This window comes from Tiliqua scincoides, chromosome 5, assembly GCF_035046505.1.
Source record: "Tiliqua scincoides isolate rTilSci1 chromosome 5, rTilSci1.hap2, whole genome shotgun sequence".
Lineage (NCBI taxonomy): Eukaryota > Metazoa > Chordata > Lepidosauria > Squamata > Scincidae > Tiliqua > Tiliqua scincoides.
The window spans coordinates 27,888,176-27,913,136 of NC_089825.1; the positions used below are offsets into that span (position 1 = coordinate 27,888,176).

The 24,961-nt window shown below is 41.6% G+C and overlaps 1 protein-coding gene across 1 annotated transcript; it reads right to left on the bottom strand.

Annotated features, from left to right (window-relative positions):
• Positions 1 to 3,118: 3,118 nt before the first annotated feature.
• PDK4 (pyruvate dehydrogenase kinase 4) lies at positions 3,119 to 17,747 on the bottom strand. The gene is made up of 11 exons (XM_066627274.1): positions 17,357 to 17,747; positions 12,789 to 12,930; positions 11,331 to 11,402; positions 10,704 to 10,888; positions 9,927 to 10,016; positions 9,228 to 9,305; positions 8,439 to 8,515; positions 7,908 to 8,006; positions 7,353 to 7,463; positions 6,561 to 6,674; positions 3,119 to 6,036 (listed from the first exon to the last, which is right to left on the bottom strand). Exons 1-11 carry the CDS (start codon positions 17,499 to 17,501, stop codon positions 5,893 to 5,895), a joined length of 1,257 nt encoding a protein of 418 aa, XP_066483371.1. The 5' UTR covers positions 17,502 to 17,747; the 3' UTR covers positions 3,119 to 5,892.
• Positions 17,748 to 24,961: the final 7,214 nt, after the last annotated feature.

Below are 24,961 nucleotides of genomic sequence, written 5' to 3' on the forward strand. Positions count from 1 at the left end.
TGTGCAGGACACTGGGTAAAGGGTATAAAATCCCCTTACCCTTAGTTGTGCTACAGCAGGCACCTACCTACCTTGTGCTGGTACAGCACAGGACACTTGGCCCCCTGTTCCAGCACAAGTTAGGATTTAGTCCATGCAAAAGCTTCATCCATCTCTATTGAGTGTTCCTAATCTGTGAAAATCTGTGGACTGGCTATATGTATCAAGCAATTCTCCTACAAAGAGGTCTTTGATATTCCAATTCTCCCCTTTCCAGGTAACATTGCAAGGGATGGAGCCTTAATAGCCTGAGAGACCCCATTATTTAACATGAAAACTGAGTAGAGATATTAAACAATTTATGTGATGTATCTTTGCAACCTAACCAAAACAAAATGTATCTAATTCTTTGTAAAGAAGGGCTTGAACTAGAAGACATTCTGCTAAACGCATCTCATCTATTCTGAATGTAATTCTTTGGCTGCGCCATCTAGCTAAACAGTGCAAATACCCACTTAGCTTTGTCACAAAAAGGGTGCACGGGGCTTTTTGCTAGTATACGACAGGCTGTGCGGTCACAATGGAGGTAGAAGCTGTGCGTCCACCCTGCAGGTTTGCCAAAAGCATCGGAAGGCACACAAAGCTTCTGCTGGATCAATGAGTCATTGAACAATCTGCCAGGAAGTTTGCTCCTTTAAGCATGGAATTATTTTTCTCAGCTCTACCTCTGCTGCTACCTGTGTTGTTCCCACCTCCTTATTGACCACACCAAGAAAAGGCTTTGTATTTCAGCTATATTTATGCAGGACTCCCTGGTTATTTCCCAGTAGTTGCTCCAGGCAGTAACTCTGATGACAAAAGAATAACAAGGAGATACCTTTGTGTTTGCCCTGAAAATTAACAAATAGCCACATCAATTGCTCCATGCTGAATGGTAGTTTTGAGGGGCACCAATTCACGTATAGAATCGTCAATCCCTTGCAGTGCATTATTTGGCTTTCTTGAGGGAAGCAATAGCAGAAATTACTCTTAACTCAGAAAGTGCCAAACTGAAGCAAGCGTATAAGGATGTGCTGATGGAGGGGAGACATCTGTAAAGTGACAAAATGGATAGGGCCAAACTGAGAGGGCCTGTTTCTGTACCTGGAAATTTGAGAGATTTTATTCATTTTAAGACATTTATATGCCACCTTTCTTGCCAAGCAAGGTGGCATGCAGTAGATAAAGCAAAATAATAAAGCCACATAGAATAAATCTTTAATCTGTGAGAAGACTTTTTGGATTCAGTGACTGGTAGAGCATATGATTTGCATGCAGCAAAAAAAGGGGGGGATTCTGTTAAAGTTGCAGGGACAGCTTACTGTTGCTTGGCAACAGGGAGTTGCCCTTGTTTTTCCTTAAGCATTTTTTTGTATCACCTTCCTTGACAGTGGCAGCTGTAGCACAGTGCAACCCTTCTTGATAGCTGTCTGCCATTAATGCCACTGTACTACCTCAAATGCCCCATGAGTGATAAAAAACTGATCAGTGAAAAGTGATCAGAAAAAAAATGGTAGGCACCAGGGGTGAAGTTGCCATCTGCTCCCCAACATGTCATCAAACCAGGGAGGCATGTTAAAATCTCAGGGTTGCTTTCAGTAGTCAGTTGGAGATGAATGCCCATGCCTGGAGGTGCCAGGCCAATCCTGGAGCATTGGCAACCCTAACCAGAAAGCTGAGAACTTTCTTGGCCATCACTGAAATATGACCAAAATCAATTCTGCATTTTCACCACTTGGTCTACATATGAAACAATAGTATCTCCTGCAAAAGCCCATACTACAAATCTGTTGAAGGGCCCAATCCTATCAAACTTTCCAGCACTGATGCAGCTGCAATACAGCTCAGAGATAAGGGAACAAATGTTTCCTTACCTTGAGAAGGCCTCTAATTGCCCCCCTACTGCAGGATGCACCCATTGGCACAGCTGCATCAGTGCTGGAAAGTTTGATAGGATTGGGCCCTAAACCTCTCATGCTATTGCATTCTTTCCTTCTACTGCCTAACCATCCACTGCTATCCTATTCTTGCTACTCTTACCTGGCTCTTTTCCCCTCACTTTGTCCAATATTTATTGCATGTTCAGAGGATTTGATGTGTTTGCCAATTCCTGCAGCACATAGGTACTGAGGAGCAATGATTAATTTCCTTCATTGAGAGAAGTCTGCTTGGAAGTTCTCTCCTGACTCCTACCTGTATAAGGGCCATTTTAAAAGCCTGTTATTTGAAGGATGTATGCAGGCCTTCCCCCCTTTAGAAAAGAAATCTGGGGAGGAGGGCACAGAAAATGCAGGAACAGGTTGACTTTAACACTTTAATTTCACTGCCAATAACAATCCTTTTCATGTCAACAGAAGCTTTTCTTCCTGCCAATTAAAATAGCACATGAGCAGGCACGACTGGAGTTGGGAACAGCAGTTAGGGCAAAGTATTAAAGCTCCTGTACTTTGGGCCCATTTTGCAACCCCAAATGCTATTTAAAGAATATGAAGGAAACCCAGGCCCACACACCCATTTAAAACACATTCTTTGGCCCCCAAGGGCTAGTTATAGTTTCTTTCCTTTCCCACCTCCCACAGGCCCAAGCATTCAGAACAGGTTTAAGGGCTCAGCCGCAACATTTTGGTATCAGATGTTCAAGTGGATATGTTCTTACAGTATAAGTGCATGCACTGTGGTGTGGAGGAAGTTTCAACTTTCTCCTACTCTGCACATCAGACAAGGGTGCAAGTGTGAGATCAATCAAATTCTAGCCCCTTAAAACTAAATCATTTTTGTGTTCCGTAACACCAGTTGATGGCTGGGTTAAGACATAATGTAAAACCAGACCTTTACTTCATGTTTCAAGAGTAGAATGTTGTGCATAAACCATGATTTGCTTGGGATCAACAAACTTGTACTAACTACGGTTTGCTGTTACAACTGAACCCAGGTTTCAATGCTAAAATAGTAGTGCTGTTAATAGCCTGGAGCACATCATCTAGGAATCTGAGCATGAGCTACAAATAAAGAAAAATGGAATATGTGGGAAAAGATCAAAGATCTGAAAAAGTATAAGATGGATTCAGATTTATAGGATTTAAGGTTCTGAGAAGTCAAACAGTTTTAAAAAATAACTTTATTTAAAAAACAAAGCTTACAGTACCTCTGAAACACATCTGAAGTAGAAGGCACACCGTAGTCTCAATACTTCAGTCTTCTCAAATCAAAAACCATTTTGCATATCTTATACTGTGCAAACAAACAATTTTGGCAGTGTGCACTGAATGCAAAAGTAGCAACAAAAATTCTACTACAAATTTGCATTTCTAGACTGTTGAATCCACCCCTATAGTTCAGCAATGTTTTTTAGAAAAGGATTCCAATATGCCTTTGTTTGACTCAGTAAAGTAACTGGACTGACTGACTAAGGAAAGATACCAGAATCCCACAATGGCACCTTTGGTTGTTTTTTTTAAAGAAACAGTGCATAGACTGACAGTACAGGTTATCAAAGTATTAGCAAAACTAACAAATCTCATGTATAATACATACATTCAAAGTGCACATGATCTATCATAACTAATCAGACAAATTCTTATATACTGACAGAAAAAAGCATCTCTGATTCTACAAAGTAGATGTGGATGATAAACATTATCTTGTTAGCTACTATGATACCCCATGATATCTCAAATGTTCATGCAGTGCATTAAGTCCATTCCATTATTAAATGGCCCAATTCTAACTGCTAGTTGCACCAGTGGAATGCTAGTTCCACTGTCACAAAAGTGCCATAAAGCACTTTCTGACAGTGCAAGGCCTAGTCACTCCATTGGGAAGGCCAGAGCCTTCCTGCTGGTGCCAGCGCTTGCATGAACACTTACCAGAACAGGTATGTTCAGCCAAGGGACAGGGATGGGGCATGAGCAGAATGGGCCCAAGAGGTGGGTGGGATTGGCAGCACTGGCACACACAGTATCCTATCCCCTTTTCTGGCCCTGATCCACCAACACAGATCTATGGATCAGAGTTTACCTGTTGCAGCTTCTGGGGCTTACCCTAGTCCTCTTACCTCAAGGAAACCTCCAGCAGCCAAACTCCCCTGCAGGATGCAGCAAAGCCTATGTGGGTGCCAATGCATCACTGTGTAGGAATTTACACTGGACTGAGCTGTTAATTCTGCTGAATAGCTGGCAACCCAAATATGCATCTGCAATTAGCACAGCAACTACACATTCGTTTCCTCATGATAAGAGCTAAAATAAGCTCTGCAAAATAAAAAGCCTTCTAGAGTTCTCATATCTGAGCTACATTTACAATAGCACAAAAAACCCAATAACTCCAACAATGTTAGCATTTAAGCCTCTTGTTGGTACACTGTACCAACTGCATATAAAAGCCTCACATGGCTGGGATTACCTATTCAATTGAACCCAATGTCCACAATAAAATGGACATCAGCAAAAATGACAGCAATGAAGCTGCCACAACTGAACATTAACACTGAATCTTTATGGACAATGACTCAAAATAAACCAGGATTAGTTCTTTAGCACATTTGTCTTAAAAAACCAGACTGACTTCAAATGTCACCAGATGGGTCCTTATCAAACTCCTTGTCTGTTAAGAGTCTTAATGCTTTGGAATGGACTATTCTCCCAATAAACCCTTCACAAAAAACCCATTGTGCCATCCTCACCCTATACATCGCTCAAGCCCTTAAATTCAGCTACAGATATCCTCCATTACCATCACATCCTTACAAAACGTAAAGATTGTTTTGATGCAACACTTTGTATATTAAATTATGTTAGGTGGCTTCTAAACTATGCCCTCCAAAATTTTCAATTTGATTTCTTCTTCTCTCCAGTACTATCAAGGGGAGAAAACTCCCTCCTTACTTATGACCCAATACTCTACTCAAAGATGCCCACAAATGCCATTTGAGATAAAGTCAAGTCAGCAAGATTGAATTAAACAGCCTGCATTTTAAGGTTTTTTTTGAAGATCCCCCGTCGATGTATACTGCTTTTTCTTTCCTGTATGTATTGGGACCCAAGCTGCCTTGGAGAAAGGTGGGGTACCTGCCTCCCAAGCTGCCAGGGAGTAAGGTGGGGTATAAATAAAGTAAATAAAATAAATATGTAGCTATGGACCACAAATGGTTGATGAACTTGTGTCTTCATAATACATACTCATAACTTCCTTGACATCGCCATGGTGAGAGCTTTCACCATGAACAAAATCTCAGCACTTAGAAAGCTTCTTTTTTGGGGGGAGGGAATCAAGTAACATTTACCATATCCCAAGCAAAATGGGATTGTATCATTGTTCTACTTTGTCTGCTCCCCATCAAGTCAAGCTACTGAACTGTCGGGGCCGGATCTTGTCACTACCTTTTCAACTAGACTCTTCATTTGCTGCAACTGTATCCAATATATACAGTATAAAACATGCATATATTTAAAACTCCCAATTTTTAATTGGGATGAAATAGCTAGTGACTAGACTAAGAAAAGCAAATATTTTGTGCTGGACTTCAAGTGACATACAGCTTTGAAAACCACACCCTGGGTCAAAAGTCTGAAAACATTAGTACTCTGGAGTGTTAATCTAAGATGTCCTTTCATCTATTCTTCATTTCAACAAGTTCAATGGGAAGATATACGCACCTCCTACCTATTTTGATTCTCCTGACACCCATCTTCATTGTAAATACCATATCAGAATATCGTACATGTACAGTCTATGCTGTAATCTCATATTCCATATGATTAGTTTTTCCCTCTTGCATAAATCCTGGTACAGGACAGGAGAGGCTATTTGTTTCAATAGTCCTAGCTGAAACATTGGTTTGTTCCCCTTTCAGTGTGTCTTGAACACAAACTGATATCACGCAGCTGCACTCTGCCTTGAAAAGCTTCTTGGTTCTTTACTTGGAACGCACCAGTCATCAGCTTCTGTAGTTGCCTGATAATGCTTACAAGCAGACTTGTTGAAAACGGGAAGTTTCTCAATAGAATCTGTGGAAAGAGCCTAGAAAGGAAGAGCAAATTTTGTAAAAATTCCAATTACTGTCTGTAGCAAGTTATCACTGAAAAATCTATAGTATTATTTGAGTCTAATTAGCAAATATTCTGATAGGGCAGGTTAGATTAACACATTAAAAGTGCTGCTAGCCAAGAAATGATGTTGCTCTATTTTAGAAGCCTTTGAGACTGAAGTCCATCACATTCCACACCTCATATTCAAAAAAACAGTAGTTTACTGATAATACTGGGAAATAGTCTTTTCTGCTATAAGTGAAAGGCTAAAAACATTTTTCTTGAGAACTATTGAACAGTTGAACTATTGAGTAGTTGAACTATTTTTATTAAAGTGTTCAAAAATTTATGAAGACAATCTTTTTTACTCACATGCCATTTGGCTACAATTTACAACCTTAAATATTAAGAATAAGACTTTGCTAATAAACCAATAAAAAAGCATATTAAATTCTAATTGGTTAACAATGGACAACCTTGGGGGGGGGAAGGAATTAAGAGCAGAATTCAACAAACCTTTAAGTAGATAATAGCATCTGTTCCAAAGCCAGAGATGGAACACAGGTGAAGGTCCCCGTGAAAGTATTTAGCATATAAACGAGAAATTGGTAAGCCATAACCAAAACCAGCCTACAAAGAAACAAATCATATTATTAATTGATAAAATGGTGTCCTTTTTCAATTGTACTGTACACTTCAAATTCCTTATGCTGCACAGTTTAACAAAATCCTATGCCTGCTATGATTGTTAGGGGAGGATTTTCATAATTTCAGCCCTGCTTAGAGCAGTTCTATTTTTCATTCCCGGTACAATTACAGACACTGACACAGTCTAAAAGAATTCAGTGCTCACTAAACTATTATAGGCTGCTCCTAGAAAACTGCTTCTTCATATCATCAAAAATGTCTAGAGAGGGGACGAAACACAGGGTTAGTTACCCTGTATTACCAGTGACCTATAACCAACACACAAGAGTGTTAGTTCTCTAAAATGGTAAACCTGTGTCTGGTCTACATTTTGGATGCCAATGGAGAACTCACATAATCAATACCAAAAATCTCTCCTCATAGAAAACTGGTCTAGCACAGATTCACTTCTCAGTGAAAAATCAGATTGCTTCTTTAGATTGGAGCAAATAGCAGAGGAATTGGTGCAATCACTGAACAAATTGAAAATATCAAGCCTCTATTTGAAAGCCTCTCCATTTTGAGGTATCCTTTGTGCCAACAAGTTCAGAAGAGAAGCAGTAGACCAGGTTAACTGTGCCTCTACTCTTATAGCTTAAATACCATGGCTTCAATTCTTACCAAAGGAGTAGTGTTGTTGCTGTCCATCACAGGCTTGGGTGCTGTAGAATATGTATAGCTGAAGAGGCTTTCTACTTTCCGAACTGGAACACCACCCCCTCTATCAGATATCTAATTAAGAAAAATGTCAGGTTAACAAAGGTTAGAAACATGAATTGAAGGCATCTGCAACAGCTGAACAGATGTATATTTGTTTTTTAGTTCTTACTGTGTCAAGTTTGCTAATAAGCAAGTTCTGTCCAAAACAGTTTTTGATAGGACACAGCTTGCTATGAACTCCAGAAAGCTTTTCTATTATTTGCAATTGACTATAATCTACAACCTCTCAATTCCACATTAATCCCATTTAAGTCAATGATGCTCCTCTAAGAGCAAACAAGTTATGGCTACCCATTGTATTCTCAGATTTCTACAGAGGTGTTCAGAAAAAGCAAAGCCACAGCACAATCCTATGCATGTCTACTGAGAAGCAAGTCCTACTTTATTCAATGGGATAAGTGTATTATCTTTATTCCCAGATAAGTGTGTACTATATAGGATTGCAGTCCTAATTACCTTAATTGATACATCCTCCTTTCCAAGTACAATGGTCACTTCAACTGGGTCAAGAGATGGTTTGTTTTCTTGATGCTCAACTGTTGCCCTCATTGCATTCTAAGAGAAACAAAGAATCAGAATAATTTTATTCAATATATAAACTTGAAGGAACTTTAAAGGTTAAGAATATTTTGGCTTTTAAAGTGTCATTTAATTCTTCATCCCTATATAATTAAAGATTGAGAAATGTTCACAGTAGGAAAAGATTCAGTGCACAATTGGTACATACATGGATTTAATATTTCAATTTACCATCATCCTATTAATATGGCAAAACAAACCCCATTGTACATAATACACACTGAAGGGCATTCTCTTCATGTTTCATCTTCTCCCTGTACGATTTCTATATTGGCAGAGCTATATGTTACTGTAGGTGCTCAGAAAGAGCCGTAATATAAATTTGCTCTCCATTTTATTTACAATCAAGACACTTATTCATGCGTAATCAATGAGGCTGAAATTGAATGCAGAAATGCAAACACAAACCTTGAAGAGTTCAAATAACATGTGAAAGAGGTGGGAAGGAACATAGACTATATGAATAGGCTGTCCAGGTGCCTTTCCTGCAGAAAGATGCACAAGAAATAATCAACTCACTGGTTTCATTTCCCAAACGTTATGGGTGATCCAACAGTAGTTATTTTGAAGGCTGCAATCCTATCTACACTTACCTAGGATTAAGCCCCGTTGACTATAATGGAACTTCTGAGTAGACATGCATAGGCTTGGGCTCTAGGAAGATCTACTAATAAGGTGGCAGTGCAGTTCACACTGCATGCAAGGTTTATCACCATCTATAGTACTCTACCTTCTAACTGAAAAAACCAGAGTAAATGCTTATATTTCTCTGAGTAGGTACAAATAATCTTGCATTTGTTTGGGCAGAACTTCAGGTCAGAACTTCTGAGCTGTTCTTGCCTCTCTTGTATGATCAAAAACCTTTTCCTCAAACTCTGTATGTTGATGCATATCCATGTTATTTTTTTTTTTACTAATGCATTTTGGTAGATGTTGAATAAGGCAATTCATATTTCCAAGTCATATTCTTCCCCATTCTGGAATGCTGAATCATATTTACCGGGAGCTATTTGGATGGACAGATGTTATCAGGTAACTGTGCAATGTCTACAATTTTTAGGGAGGAAAAAAATCTAAAGAAGCCTGCAATTCTGGGAAACTTATACAGAAGGGAACAGTAGCAGATGGTATATATATAAAACAGATTTGCAGGACTTCTTATCTAATATGGTGGAAAAGACTAAAAACAAAACTTACCATTCACTTGTGTAAGTTTTAGTTCTGGAGAAGCAAAATAATACTGGTCACAGAGCATCTGGGCACTCTGGAAAGCATCTGGAATTAATTTCAAGAAATAAAAGGTTACAGCATTGACAACCTTCTATTTGTCTTGCATATACATTTTACATGTTTCTTGAACATTAGGCTACTTGTGTTATCTAGTATTACATCATGCTCATGCTGCACATCTTCTGTTACTCTAATTTGCTATAAATCAGAACACCACAAGATTAGCTCTGAAATTCTGCAGGCACTGTATGCCTTGAAAAGACTAGGTGGATTTTACTGTAAGGCTCCTATCTTGTACCTAGTCATATGTGCATGTTACATGGAAATCAACAGGTAGCATACATTCTAACTAAGATATACTATGAATCTCATTGACCACACAAGCAAAATAATCAATGCCAACCATTTACATGGCAAGTTCAACCTTATAGTTAGCATTCATCCACAGTATCCAAGAACTCTCTGTATGCTTATGCTTAACAGAGACACTGCTTAAGCCACCCTATGACACACATGGAAGTATATGCAGTTGAGCAGAACACTTTGTATTTAAATGGGACGCTAGGATAATCTGGACTTGTTAATACTGACAGCTCTTACAATTCTTGTTAGTGGGCCCCACAAAATTAACACTGGCTACAGGGATGCTCATAAATTTATACTTACCATGCACCAGATCTACAACATCACAGCAAGGGTCAATGCACCCAATGTGCCGAGGGTTACCCGCACTGTTATTGTTATCAAAAATAAGTGCTGTTAAAATAGAGAACGAACACAAAATTATTTATCAGAGTATTTTTCAAAATGTTCAATGTAATTGCTCAGGGGTACAAAAGTAAAGTGTTCAGTCTTTTTAAAAATCACACCTGTATTTCCAAGGAGCTCAGATTAGCATAGTAGGGATAAAGCAATTTTTATCCTCTCTGCTATTCTATGTAGTAAGCTGAAGAGCTATGTAGGAGACAGCAAGCGCAGTGAGAGCTCCATTTTGATTTTGAACTCAGGCTCCTCTCCAAGCCCAACAGTATCTCAATATAGCAAAGTTAACAGTATCTACTTGTTTCTTGCCCGCATACATTTGCCAATGTATGTTTTCTGCACTGCATGGCAAATGATTATTCATAGTTGCAGGGAAAAGCCATCCACTATTCCAAAATCTCCCACTCCAGAATTTCAAACTAAATGTACTGCCCCTCTGACATTTATATGGTATTGTATCATATTTCAACATATCAGAGAGCTGAATTATATAAAGCTGTTTTGCAGCCATTTTTCAAGAGTTGATCACTTCTGACCTATGATACTGTTCCTTATCAATTACTTATTGTTCTTCTCACAGCCAGAAAGTAAATTACTAATACAATCCTTCAAATAGCCCTTAACATATTTCACAAAGGGTTCAAAATTCCTTTCTGTCACAGGAATAAAAACTCAACTTACTATGCTGGTTTATTAGCATCCGGATGGATATTCGATTCATGTAAAATCGATCCAGGAAGTACTGAATGTTTTGATTGGTGAATGGGTCCATTTTCGAAGAGTCTCTGTACTCTAGAACTCCTTGTGCCATTGTGGGTACAACATCGTGGTGCCGGTTTCGAACTTTAACAATTGCATCTATAAAGCTACAGAAGAAATGAACTTCAGACTTTGGTACATAAAGATACCGAAAAGCAAACATAGGCTGCACTTCCACTGTAGTTCCAATGAAATTAGAAATAAGAATTGTTTGCCTCTGAAAAGATCTAGAACAGTTAAAATTAAATGGAGATACAGATATTGGTTACTCCCCCCCCCACTATTCAATTCTGTCAAGACAACTGAAGCATCCTAATATTATCTTGACAGTTTGTAATTTATTGCTGACTTGTTTTATTTCAATGTGTCACTTTTTGAAATACCAGGTGTCAGTTTTACTATTGTAAGCTTATCTCATTACAATATAATCAGTAATCTGTGTTCTGCATTACATCAAGTTCAAGTTTCTAAGATAAGTTAGTGGCCTGCCATCACAGCAATTCCTTTGAACAGAGTAAGCTTCTGCAAACACAATACAGCAGAACTTACTCAGATAGGGTTCTCTGGTCATCAGTGCTTTTCTCACGGAACTCCACCAACTCCATGAGGCTTTGGAGATACCTGTTAAAGGGTTCACAAAAAAGTAAATCTTGGGTTATCGGTACAGGCAGAAAAAGTGTCTTTCACAGATAGGTTACTGAACTGCTAACGCTTTAACTCAAAATGACTTCAAGCAGTATAAGAAACAAGGTTAAATGGACTATTGGGATCCTCAAATTTAGAGATAGAAAAATGCTCTCATTTTTCTCATCGATAAATAATTTTTAAATACATTTCAAATTCTCAGGTTTGAAAGCACTGAAACAATTAGCATTTTCAATGCAAGTCTGGATATAGACTATCCTTTTCCTTAGGAATATAGACTATCCCTCCTGTTGTGAGAAAATGAACGCTTATAGGAAGGTTATGGTATCACTTGGGATGATAGCATTATGCATTCCAAAGTGTGGAAAAAAAAGCACAAGATCTATACATAAACGCAGACATCTGGAATTGTAAAACTTCTGTCCCAGTTCTTTAACCTTGGTATGTACAGTTCATCATCCATCAGGATGTAATCACACATGCAAAAGAGACAGACATGAGCTGCCATAGCATCTTGTTTCAAGCTTGAAAAAAACTCTGCTGAACCTCCATTTGCTATTTTGTTCTATAGCCCATTCTATTTCAACACAAGTGGACAGCACAGTCCTAACTATACTGTCTGCCAGTGCAGCAGCCACTGTGCCAGCCTAGAGTGTTGCAAATGTGCTGTAAAGCACATTTGCAACTAATATAGTGTAGGCAGCACCTGTGGAAAGAACTGTGCTGGCCTGCCAGTGCTGAATCCAAGTACCCAGCCACCAGAAGAGGTAAGTGAACTGCTTAGTTGCGATGGGCCTGGGAGAGGGTGGTGGAAGGGCATTCCAGAGGTGGAAAGGTGTGTAACGGAGCAGAATAGGGACAGATCAGGATTCGCAGAGCAGGTCTCCGCTGTATCCTATCTTCTAGCCAGGGCCTGGCAGCCTTACATGGGCTACTTGGACTTACACTAAGTAGCTGGCATGGATTAGAGTAGCCCCATTGGGCAGGCTGAGGCATTACTCAGGGTAAGGAGGAAATATCCCCTTATAAACCCTGGAGAACCCTGGCATGCTCCTAAACTGTGTTGGATACAACAAAGGCCATGCAGCCCCACTGTGCCAGTGCAGTTTAGGACTGGGCTGCCCATCAGGTAGCCCGATTAGTTTTCTCACATGCTTCTAAAGAGAAAGGAAAAAAGATAAAGGGGCCAAAAAATATAAGGGGTACAATGTTTTCCTTTTGTAAAACAAAAATTGCATTTCTTGAACTTTAAGTATAAAAACCAATATTTATTGCTTGTAGTCACAGAACTATGACTCTATGAACTATGACAGACAAACATAGTCACTATGTCACAGAACTATGTCACATTCTGCCACTTACCAGTTTTTTACCAATTGTACTGAAGGAGTGCTCAACAACGGACTAGGGAGGAGATCAATTTCTTTCAAAATATTTGCTAGCCGTACAGGAAGTTCATGCCGAAGAAATGAAAAAGAGGTTCTTTCACATGCATTTGTTGACCCTAGAAAACAAAAGCAAGTTCACTGAAGACATTTTCAACACAGATATTGATAATATTACTGAAACAAGACTTTCCAGTTCATGCTAGACTCTAAAGTCTACAGCCAAGCTACACAGCTGGTAGCAAAGGTGAAAGATGCCATAGCAACTAGCAATTAAAGTTAAAAACATTCCTACACAACAATATAGTAATGAATACAATGTAAATAAAAACACTTTGGTACTTGGTTATATTTCAATCTTGTAGTAGCTTGCTGCAACAGTTGTTTCTTACAGATTAACTCTTAAGGAAAATAATTCTAGCGATATATCTGTCACAAATTGGACAGAAAAGTCACCTGAATGCTACACTGCTTGAGGTCAAGAATTTTGGTAAGGATTTGGAAAGCTGAGACAGGAAAAGTGGACTCTGTGCCCAATTCCTTTCTCTTAAGATAGGAACATATGAGGCTGCCTTATTCTTGGATAACTGGCCCATGTAAGTCAATATTGTCTATTGACTGCTAGCAGCTGTCTTTACCAGTTCCACTTGAATTTGTCAGAATTTAATCTATGACCTTCTTCGTGCAAAGAATGAGCACTCAAGCAATGACCCTTTCCCAAAGAAGCCAACAAGAAACATTCAAATACTTTTGGATTTCACAAAGAGCTGTATGGCTTATTTTAAGTGCAACAACTGCTACTTTGCATCAAGGGATGTAATATTACATTGTTTTTGGCTTTCTTACAAGTAAAAATCACTGACTTCTTTACAAAATAGGTACTTGCAAATGAAAACCAGTTGTTGCTAACTTGTAAGACAGATTTGGTGCCATCAACTATGTTTAGCCAACTTAAAACAGTAGAAAATCACTACACTTAAGGTTTGTTTTTAAAATAGTACCTTAGTGAATAAAATAATTGTTCATGCTTTTCTGCCCTCCACCATCCTCTCTCTTCTCTCCCTCTGTTGGGTCAATTTCTAGACTGCAAGTCCCTTGGATTGGAAGACCTTTCTTTTTACTCAGTGTGAAGTGCCATATTAATTACATGGTTTATTTGCTTATGAATATTAACATTGGTATATGCAGCAGCTGGATTTTAGCAACTTTTCAACACTGACACAGAAAATATTGTACATGCAATCCAACAATAAGTCTTGTTTCAGGTACTTGATCAGCAATAAACTTTTTCAGCAGAGACTGACACTAGATGGCTCATTCAAAGGTTACTAGCCAAATGCAGTGTCAGCAATAGTGAAAACCCAACAACTATGCTTGCATATCACTATTGGCAAGATTGGTGTTGCGCCACAGTGATGAAAATTTGTTGAGTTAAAGCAACACTGATGAAATAGTTGAAGTCTTATTTTAATTCTTAAGTATAATGAACTCTCTGGATTTGAATTTTTCTAGCATTTGTAATATGAGAAAATGAGAACCAACAACAGCCAATAAGTACCTACAAAGAAATATTTGTAGGAAGATTCGTTTAACAAAAAAAACTGCTACTGCTTTATTGGTGATTAAGAATGGAGGACCACCACCAAACATGAGTAGATTCAAATGACATGCAAGATTAAAAAACAGGAAGAGGCCCAGACATATGGGAGAGCACTCCAACTTGTGCGTCTGCTATCTGGAGCTCTCTCCATGGACAGAAGCAGCATTCTGCTCATGGAAAGGGTCCTTGCATGAGTAGAACACTCCTTTTGATAACAAAAGGAATTCCTGGAGGCAGAAATGCTAGTTATGATACTACCCATGGCAATATAAATTGTTACCAGAAAAGTCTTTGGTGCACTGTCGTGATGTGTTTCACATTTCACTGTATAATAGATTTAATAAGAACTATGTTGCATTGGAATAGCATGCCATGGATATTTCATTTCTTATGTCAGGAGGTTGCTCAACAGAACACAAATTGACAACTGGATTACCACCTGAAAAATATGCTTCATGTACACTTGTTTTCTAGTACAAAAACTGCTGCACCACAAGACAATCTGGAAAAGGTGGACAGAATTCTCCATGCTCAACAAGTTATAGCTAAATTCATTGTTCTCTCACTTCTTGAAGGGGAGGAGGCAAAAGAACATTTCATCAGCCGTGTCAATTGCATCAGAGTTATGCATCACAGGTAATGGAATAAGACAAAAGCTTATGCAACAATAAGTCTATATTTAAGGCACGGCAAAACCTTTTTTGTGGTGTTTTGCTACAATGGAATCACACCATTGGATGAAAATTGGATGGATGTGAAGATCACAAAATAGAGTGAACAGCATCCCTATGAAAACAGGGAAGAAACTCAACAGCCAGACAGATAGTGATTTAAGTGTCATTTGGTTAGGTGCACTACTTTGAAATATGTTTTCCATTTCATTGTGTAGTGCATTTACTACGAGATACACTGCACAGAAAGTATATCCATATTTTTTACTTCAGTGGACTTTCAACAGCAACAAAACAGGATTATCTCTTAAGAAAAACTATCATCAACCCAAACACTGGTGTTGATTTGCCCCTCTGCATGAAACTGCCCTCCCAACCAACATGCTTTTTATTTTCTCTTGCTTTCCTCGAAAGGAAATGCAGTTCTGAAAGCCCAAGAAGTTTGGGATCAGCTAATTGGCCACAGCTTTTGTCACTCAGCAGCGAGTTAGTATTGACTTATTTATATCCCACTCTTCTACAAAAATCCTAAAGGCAAATTATTTTAACATCATAAACAAAATCACATCATAAGACAAAGACAACAGTAAACAGCAAAGCCAGTACCAATATTAGAACAGGATAAAACTGCATAACATACTGCATGCAGAAAAGCTCCCATATGTTAGAAGAAAGAACAGACTGTAACTTAACAAAGTTGGGACTCCCAAGCCCCACTGTAATAAATTAAACTTAAGCCAGTCACTCACCCAACTAACTCGATTTCAAAAAGGTAGCATGACCAACTTTCTTAGGATGCAACCGAATAAATCAGTGGTTCCCAAACAGTGAGCCATGGCTCCCTGGGCAACCACATACTCCAGCCAGAGAAGCCATGCAACCCTCACAAAATCCCTGCGACTGCAGTAAATATATAAATAAATGTTACTAATACAAGTTTCAATGTTAGTTGGAACAAACTAATACTGAACTTCATATTACTGAACAGGATGGGTCTATAGTGGACTCAGAAATCTGAAGTGGGGGGGGGGGCTTCCTGGTCCACAGTTTATGAGCCTTAGCCTCCTTAGTTCAAAAGGTTCCCAATTCCCTGCTTCAGGGTATTATGAGAAAAGTCCTGCTGGATCAAACCAAAAACCCATCTAGACCAGTGTGTTTCTCAGTATTTGTCCTCCACTGTACCACTTCACATAGTTCACATGATATCATTGCCAGTTACTTCTGGGTTAGGAGGCCAGATGTGACTGCAACAAACACCAGTAAGAGGCTCCAGGTGGACAGGAGGGCTTTTTCTGAGAGCGGAAGAGCATGCTTCGGAGCTCTGCCCCCAAGCTGAGCCTCCTATCACTGTCATGTCACATTCCTGGTCTTGCTGCTGGGTGGCAGGTGTCCAGGGATTCCACAAATACCGCCAGGCACCACCTCAAATATCACTGGTGGTCCCCGTACGAATTATCGTGAAACAATTATCTCTAGATCAGCGGTTTGCACACATTTAGCACCAGGACCCACTGAGACAGAATGAGAATCTGTCAGAACCCACCAGAAGTGATGTCATTACCGGAAGTGACATCATCAAGCAGGAAAATTTTTTTAACTATTCTAGGCTGCAATCCTACCCACACTTACCCAGAAGTAAGTTTCCTTTACTATCATTGTCAAAAAATATACTTAGTTTGTTAAAAGTACAGGTCTATAACATTTCCCCAAATGCAGTCACATATCATAGTAGCATCAAGTAATATTTTAAAAATAAAATATTGAAATGAATGGGGACCCACCTGAAATTGGCTTGTGACCCACCTAGTGGGTCCCAACCCACAGTTTGAGAAACACTGCTCTAGACCATAGCTCCCTACCACTGTTGCCCCCAAGCAACTGGTATTGAGAGGCATACAGCCACAAGCAGGAACTAGTCCATGGCTCATAGCTGGCAGCATAGTTGGAGGGGGGCAGAGAGCTCTAGCTGGCAGGAAGCCTCAGTGAGGTGGGCAAGCAGCCCCTCCCTTCAGAGCCATTCCTGCTGGGAATGGCTCCAAAGGGAGGGTCCACTTGCCCACCTCACTGCCAGCCTGAGTGCTCCGCCCCCTCCAGCTACGCCACTGCTCACAGCTACTATCATGGGCCATAGCCAGTAGCAGACACTAAAGCAAGCCAAGCTTGCTTTAGTGTCTGCTTCAGACCCCGTGGCAAGGAGTTCCACAGGCTACCACCAGACACCGTGGCATCACCCCCCTCCCCACAGCTGCATGCCCAGCACACCCCACCCCTCACCGAAGTCCAGGAACTGCTTGATGGAGAGCGGAGACGGGGAGTAGCGAGAGAAATGCTCCACCTCCCGGGTCGCCCTTCCTCCTCCGCCGCCCCCCGTGGCTGCCAAGGGAGCCGCGTTCCGTAGGGCGATGCGAGCGGCCTTCATGGCTGTCCCGCCGAAGTTGCGGCCACACTAGGAGGCAGACAAAGGACTAGAGAGCGCGCGCCCCGCACTCACACAGGACTCGAACTGTCTCCAGCCCTGCACGTGCGGCCCCTGTTTAAAAGCTGGGGAGGGGCGTGGCCACGCGGAAGGCCACGCCCCTTCCCCAGGCCAACTGTCAAAACGGTCACCACTTGCCGTTGGGATTTCATAAATTCCTTCCCATCCCCCGCGCTGTGTGATACCTTCCTGACCCTTAGAGATCACTTTCGGGTCCCTTGGAAGAAGTGGAGGGGGGCGTGCTGGAGGCCGGACTGCGACTCCGCCCCACCCACTCTGGCTCCTCCCACCGACCCGTTACCCTTGTTTACGCGTTGGGGATATAGGACAGAATATCAACCCGTACCCGTCCCCCCCCCCCAAATCCCTTAATGGTGCCGCACGCCCCGCCCGCTTCGGCTTGGAGCAACCGTCCAGTGACAGGCGCAAGGGTGATGGGGGAGAGATGGAGCGCTCTCCTTCTCGATCCTCATTGGCTGTGCGAATTAAAGCGAGAACCAATCAGAAGGCTGTATCCGCAGCGAGGTTTTTTTGGGGGGGCGGCTCTTGAGGGCTGCGGGAATAAACAAGCCGACTCGATTCCTGCGGGAGGGGGAGATGTGCCTCTTTTTCCAGGAACAGGGAGAACACGCGGGGGTGGGGAGGGAAAGGGCGGGAAGGGCGCTCTCTCGTCCTGTCCTGAGGGGCGTATGACAGCACAAGCACGTTGACAGATAAACACACACAACCAAGGAACGAAACTGGATTCCAAAACGTTGCCTTTCCCCTCACAACAGCCATAAATAGTAAAACACAACGTCCCCCCCCTGCAATACACAATACTAAGTACTACTTACCAGGGACATGCTGTGGGTGGAGAGGCAGGTGAGGCAGTGCCTCCCCACCAGTGCCCTTTGAAAAGCACTGCCACCATGGGAGCTGCTCAAGCACTCACAACCCATGTGCAACTTACCAGAGGCATGCAGTGCCTCCCCAATGGTGTCTTTGAAAAGCACCACCACTGTGGGAGGTGCTCAAGCACTCACAACCCACATGCAACTTACCAGGGGCATGCTGTGGGTGGGGAGGCAGGTGAGGCAGTGCATCATCATGATGCATCATCATTAGCATCATTATATTTAGGCTCACACTAGAATGGAAAGTGTCCAGTGTGTACCAAAACATACTTCTGCTGCAGTGTCCCTGAGCTCCTGTACACTCCTTCATGCTAAGTGGATCCACAAGCCAAAGAGCTACTGTAGCAGGCCAGTTTCCTCCCAGATTTGCACTGTTAAGGAGTGTCATGTATGCATGCCACAGCCCAGCACAAAAGCTGCTGAGCACCCCACATTCCATGAAGGCAGTGAGTTCAGGTGAGATAGGAAAATATCAGATCCCAGGAAATTTCTGGGCCCCCTACTTATTCTCCTGGTTCCCCATTTTGACCCTGGACCCAGGTACAAATTACCCTCTCCCCCCACCCTTATGGGCCTATTGGAAACTGCTGAAGCTGCAACTGTGTGTTGGCAACCTTCAGTCTCGAAAGACTATGGTATCGCGCTCTGAATGGTGGTTCTGGAACAGCGTCTAGTGTGGCTGAAAAGGCCGATTCGGGAGTGACAATCCCTTCCACACTGGGAGCAAGTGCAGTCTGTCCCTGGTCTGTCTCCCTGGCTATGGGCCTTCCTTCTTTGCCTCTTAGCCTCAGACTGTTGGCCAAGTGTCTCTTCAAACTGGGAAAGGCCATGCTGCACAGCCTGCCTCCAAGCGGGCCGCTCAGAGGCCAGGGTTTCCCACCTGTTGAGGTCCACTCCTAAGGCCTTCAGTTCCCTCTTGCAGATGTCCTTGTATCGCAGCTGTGGTCTTCCTGTAAGGCACTTTCCTTGCACGAGTTCTCCATAGAGGAGATCCTTTGGGATCCGGCCATCATCCATTCTCACAACATGACCGAGCCAACACAGGCGTCTCTGTTTCAACTATTTATCCTATTTAACCCACATAAGCTTCAGGCTGTCCCTTCACAGACCCTCATGGATTGAAGACTATCCTTCTCAATGTGCACAAGGATTAATCTTGCACTAAAACAAAATGTTGAGCCAAACACAATGCTAGAGTTATAGGATTTCATACCCCCATAGTGTTTGGCATTAAACACTAAAGTCAATTTGGAAAAGACAATGGAAAACCACACAACAAATCAAGGGGCCAGTTTGTTTTGGAGCTTCCAGCAACTTGTAATCAAAAGACTGATTGAGGGCCCAATCCTATCCAATTTTGCAGTGCTGGTGCTGCCGTGCCAATGGGGTATACACTGTTTCCTTTGTTGGGGAGGCAATCACAGACGTCTCCTCAAGATATGGAAACATTTGTTCCCTTACCTTGGGGCTGCATTGTAGCTGCACTGATGCTGGAAAGTTGGATAGGATTGGGCCCTCAGACAGTTGCTTCAGCTAGAGCAGTGGTTCCCAGTCTGGGTATGTGTACCCCCAGGGGTACTTGCCAGGACCTTTCTGCCACTGAATAATGGCAGAAAAAACAGGTCTATATTAGAATGCCTTGTAGAGTTGGCAAGGCAGGAAGGAAGGCAGCTAGCTGGCTGTGAAAGCCCCACCGACTGCTACTTTTTGGTCATCAAATTGTGTATTATCAGGTATGGACCAGTAGTTGAAAACATGAATTTGTAATAACAGCAACTATATTAATTAGAAACATTTTGCTAATATGACAGGTACAATTTATGGAAATGAGTTGCCAAGGGGTGCGCAAGTGAAAAACACTGGGAACCACTGAGCTAGAGGATTGGTGAGTGTGCCCACCACTGTTTATCCACATCTGCTATTGAACTTCCTCCTTGGTTTCAGAAAGGAAAGGGAGATTGAAGTGGAAAAGGAGTGTGGAGGGGAGGTGATTAGGAGGTTCAGGTGGTGGAGTAGCAGAAGTAATGGCTGGCATACAGTTGGGTAAAGGGATGGCATTTTGCACACCATCTTAGGAAGTCTTGGGGCCTTGGGCCAACCCAGAAAATCATATTGGTAACTAAAGAACCCTGCAGTAAAGCCTGGTCTATAAAGGCAGTGATTCCCAAAGGGAGTCACTGAATCTTCGCAAAAACCCTAGCACCCTGTAAAATGTATAGGATTGTAGCCCTAATGGGGAGCCATGGCCTATGGCCCAGTAGGTCAAGAGAGCCACCAGTTGAAAAAGTTTGGGAACCACTGTATTAAGGCCACAATTGTAAAACACATATTTGAGGATTAAAGTCAGTTTAACTCAACAGAACTTTCTAAATGCACAAGCATAAAATCAAGCTGCAAGTAGCTGAATACTTTAATGGAACAGGATGTTTTAGTATTTAAGTACTGCATTTAGTGACATTTTCTAAGAGTTGTTTGCCAGATTGATCACTAACTAGGTTTATCTCACTTGGCCTTATTTATTCTGCTTGTTTTTCCACTCTCACTAGACTAGAGCATTTTCTAAATTTACCCTGCTGTTCTTGAATCCTTCAACAGCTGCAAGGGTCTGTCTCCCTGGGTAGCAAAGTCGACATAAACAAAGTAAGTCAGTGAATGGAGGGATTTAACAATGGGTTCATCTTGTAAAACTAAAAGTAAATCAACATCAGCTACCTTTCTGATATGCCCATAGTGGTAGAGAAAGTACTTTAACTTCTATTCAACCTCTCCCCCAGGCATGAGCTGGTGCCTCACAAATGGGCACAAACAATACACTGGCAACAGGGAAGGAGCAGTTTTCTCAGAAATACCCTCCTGGCCCTGTAATGATCAACCAGAACTTGGAAAGGAGTCAGGAAGGAAAATTATCTAGATCAACCTCTGGAAAATCCTGTTTTGTTGGGTTTAAAATTTTCTCATTGCTCATTTTCCTTGCTCAGAATAGCCTGAATGGAATTTTATGGTTAATTTTTCCAGACCTGAAAGCTGCTCCAGGGATGGTGTCAGAGACCAGCCAGTTGGGCACTGGCTAAGGATATGTGCCCATCATAAGGTCCATATGGATGGACCGCCCCCTGGATCATGCTAGCACCTTGACCCAATGCACCATCAGGGAGGTACTGTGGAAAGCCCAGTGCAGGGCTTTGCCCCAGGGCCCCTGCAGCCTGGTGCAACCAGGCTGCCATTTAAAACTAGGGTTGCATGCCTTAATCTATCCAACTTTCCCGGTTTACTGATAAATTATGGAGTGTGTGTGTGTGTGTGTGTGTGTGTGTGTAATGCCAGATAGAACAGCTTTGTCAGCTTATTGATATTGCTGACATTTTATCTGAGTGTGAAGTTTAGTAGGGGAAAGTTCGCTGAGCTAAGAAACAAAGACTTTCCATTTGGTCTCTGGCAGTCTAAGATATTTGCAGCACCTCTCTTCCCCAGCTGAAGTTTAGTAGGGAAAAGGTCATATCTAGCTGCAAAGGCGTTACACAACATCCTCCTCATATTTAGCAGAACTCAGAGTGCATTGCTTGGATCGCTTCCCCCCTGCATTAAATCTTTGCAGGCTAGATGGAAAAAATCTGTTTGTTACTGAAATATTATCCTTCTCATTGTAAACAGGAGACTGCCTGTTGCATTTTCTAACACTTGTAGCAGTAGTTTATTTCTCCTATTTGAAGCATCTGTATCATTCCATTTTTTTAAATACTATGTCCATACTGTATTTAAAATCCCATTATTTTTGCCACTAGAGCAAAGGGAGAAAATATGATCTCAAAAACATGCCATTAGATTAATTAGCATGTAACATTTAGAACACCCTTCTTTTTACATGATCAGATGGCTAAAGATAATTTATTTTTGTTGTACAATATATCTAAAAAATATGCACCTTTTAATGAATTGGGCTTTAGAAGTTACATTTTTGAGTGGTGCATGCATCTGGAGTTCCCATGCATTTAAATGCATGTTGCATGAACATTCAGGCACCAAGCAAAGCACAGACTGCCATTTCACACATTGCAGATGCGGAGGTATGTTTTGAACTGCTGATAAATTGTAGGACAATGAAGTTTTACAGATATATATTCTGTAACCAAAAGAACGAACATCTTCTTGGCTTTTAATTAAATAGAGGATAAGTTATTGCAAAGTAAATAAGTACACACCATATGATAGAGTGGAGCAATGCCTAATATGGGTGGGGCTCAGCCCATGTTCTTTGGTATGAAAATAGGGGTGTAACAAATGTATAGTATCTGTTTTTATCTATGAAGTCTTGGAGGACATGTAAACATGCTGTAGAAGCTTGGGGAAAATACCTTTAGTGTTCACGTGTCTTTCTTGTGAATAACAATATGTCAAGTCTGCAAATATTTTTATCTGCAACTCATTAATTAAAGGTACCCAATTCTTGCAGGCAAGACCTCACCCAGGGTTCAAGCTTATAAATCAGAACCTGTTTGTGCTGGAACTTGAAAGAAAAGACTGAGGCAGGAGTCTGGTTGTGTTTGAGCAAGATCAAGCCCAGGAACTTGTTGCCCAGGTAAAAAGCATCAGATTGGCAGCCCAGTGCTGGAATTCAGAAATCATTTTCAGTGTTATACATTACAGCGCGTGCTCTCAGATGCTGGTGCAACTATAACCCCAATGGCTGGAAGCATCCCAGAACCTAATGGTACCTGGGCCAGGTGACACAGTGACATGGCGATATCACCCCACTGCATCATTGCATCACCCCTGTACCTGATACCCTCCCCCTGCTTCCAGAATGGCTCCATTTCAGAGCTGTTTCAGCCTGAGGTAGGGTGGGTGGGCCAAATTTGTGGCACTTGCTGCTTCCAGTGAGTGCTACGTGTGCATGTGTGCCCCACACAATGAGCCCAGGAAACACCTGGAGCACTGTGGAGGGAAGCATGTTGCCCACATGCCACCAGCCTCCCAGACAACCCCTTGAGGCTGGATGCCTGGCCTCCCCAGTCACTCACATTGCATCAATCAATCAATGGTGGCATTACCGCTCTGAGAGTGGAGTTGAAGCCCTGTTGGCATATCTCTAGTTCTGCTGGTGGATATGCCTTAATATCACTCCTTCTTGGACATAGGATTGCACTGTAAATTTGAGTAATTTGAGTAATTTTGAATTAAACCTGAAGAACAAAACTCAAAACTCAAGTGAGTCTGTGCACTGCAGTATCCCCCAAAGTAACTCCTTGCAGCTTTACATCAATAAATATGATTTCCTTGTCATTCAGTATCATGGACTGTAGTGTACGGTAGACCTATTGAGCTATCTAGATAACTTTATTGTTACATTTATCATATTTATTACTGTGGGGAGTGAGGTGGAAAACATATGTAAAAACAGAGCCTTTGAAAGTGTAGGAAAACTGGAAAGATCCTTGAGTCTGATTTTTTCTTCCTTTGTGAGTGCAAAATAGTTCCTGTATACTGAATTGAGTCCTGCAGGAAAGAATTGTTGCAATTCAGAAGAGAGGGGTTGGCAGGATCCTAAGGATTTAAAGGTAGCTAGTGAGAAGATGGGAGGATAAGGTTCTAAGAGCAATGGCTTCCAAAGTTAAAAGATCAGGTGATAATAATACCTAGCAACTTCATATGTATTGTCTTGTAATCCTCACAACAACCCTGTAAGGTAAGTATTATCATCCTACTATTGTAGGTAGAGAGGCTAGGGAGTTAATGGCAGAGGTGAGATTCAAACCAGGGAGGTCCTGATGTATAATTACATCATGTCCTTTCCAGGCCTCATGCAGGGACCCACAAGGCAAAGCAGAGTAGCGGGACATCAGAGAGCTCTAAGGGAATAATTTGATCCAACAGAGTTCTGATTGCATTCCTTTATGTTTTCTGTTCAGGATTGTCCATTCCATGCTCTGTCCCACTGCTGTATCTGTAAAGGGACAGCTTCAGGGCCAGCATCTCAGTGCTTTGCTTCATTATGTCACTGTTTCAGAAGGCAGGCAATATAGGGCAAGAGTTCCCAGTAGATCAGGATTTGACCCCTTAAGTGAGTGACTCAATAGGGACCATCTTGAGGGGGCTGGGTTCAGGTCTTTGGGACTCTTCACTGTCAGGCCCTGGGCACATCTCAGCAGGTGATATTGGTGTCAGACTGGACTGGTTCCTCTTTTTCTGAGTCCAATTCTTGCTATAATTCGAGGGGTGAGCCCATGATACAACAGCTTTCAGTTACACCACATAACTGTGGTGAAAGTTTTAAACAACTGCAAAATATATGGGGACATATTGTGCATATCCTCACATTGAATTAATGGCCACAAGGGATCTCTATTGAGTTTAATCATGATCCCTCCACTGCATTGCCAGATTCTACACTCACCATCCATCCATACAGAAGCATAAAAAAGTAGTGGTGGAGGGACTACTTCTCCTGTCCCATAAGCTTTCTATTTCTGTTGAATACACAGCAACAATAAGTTTGTAGTCATTTACTTA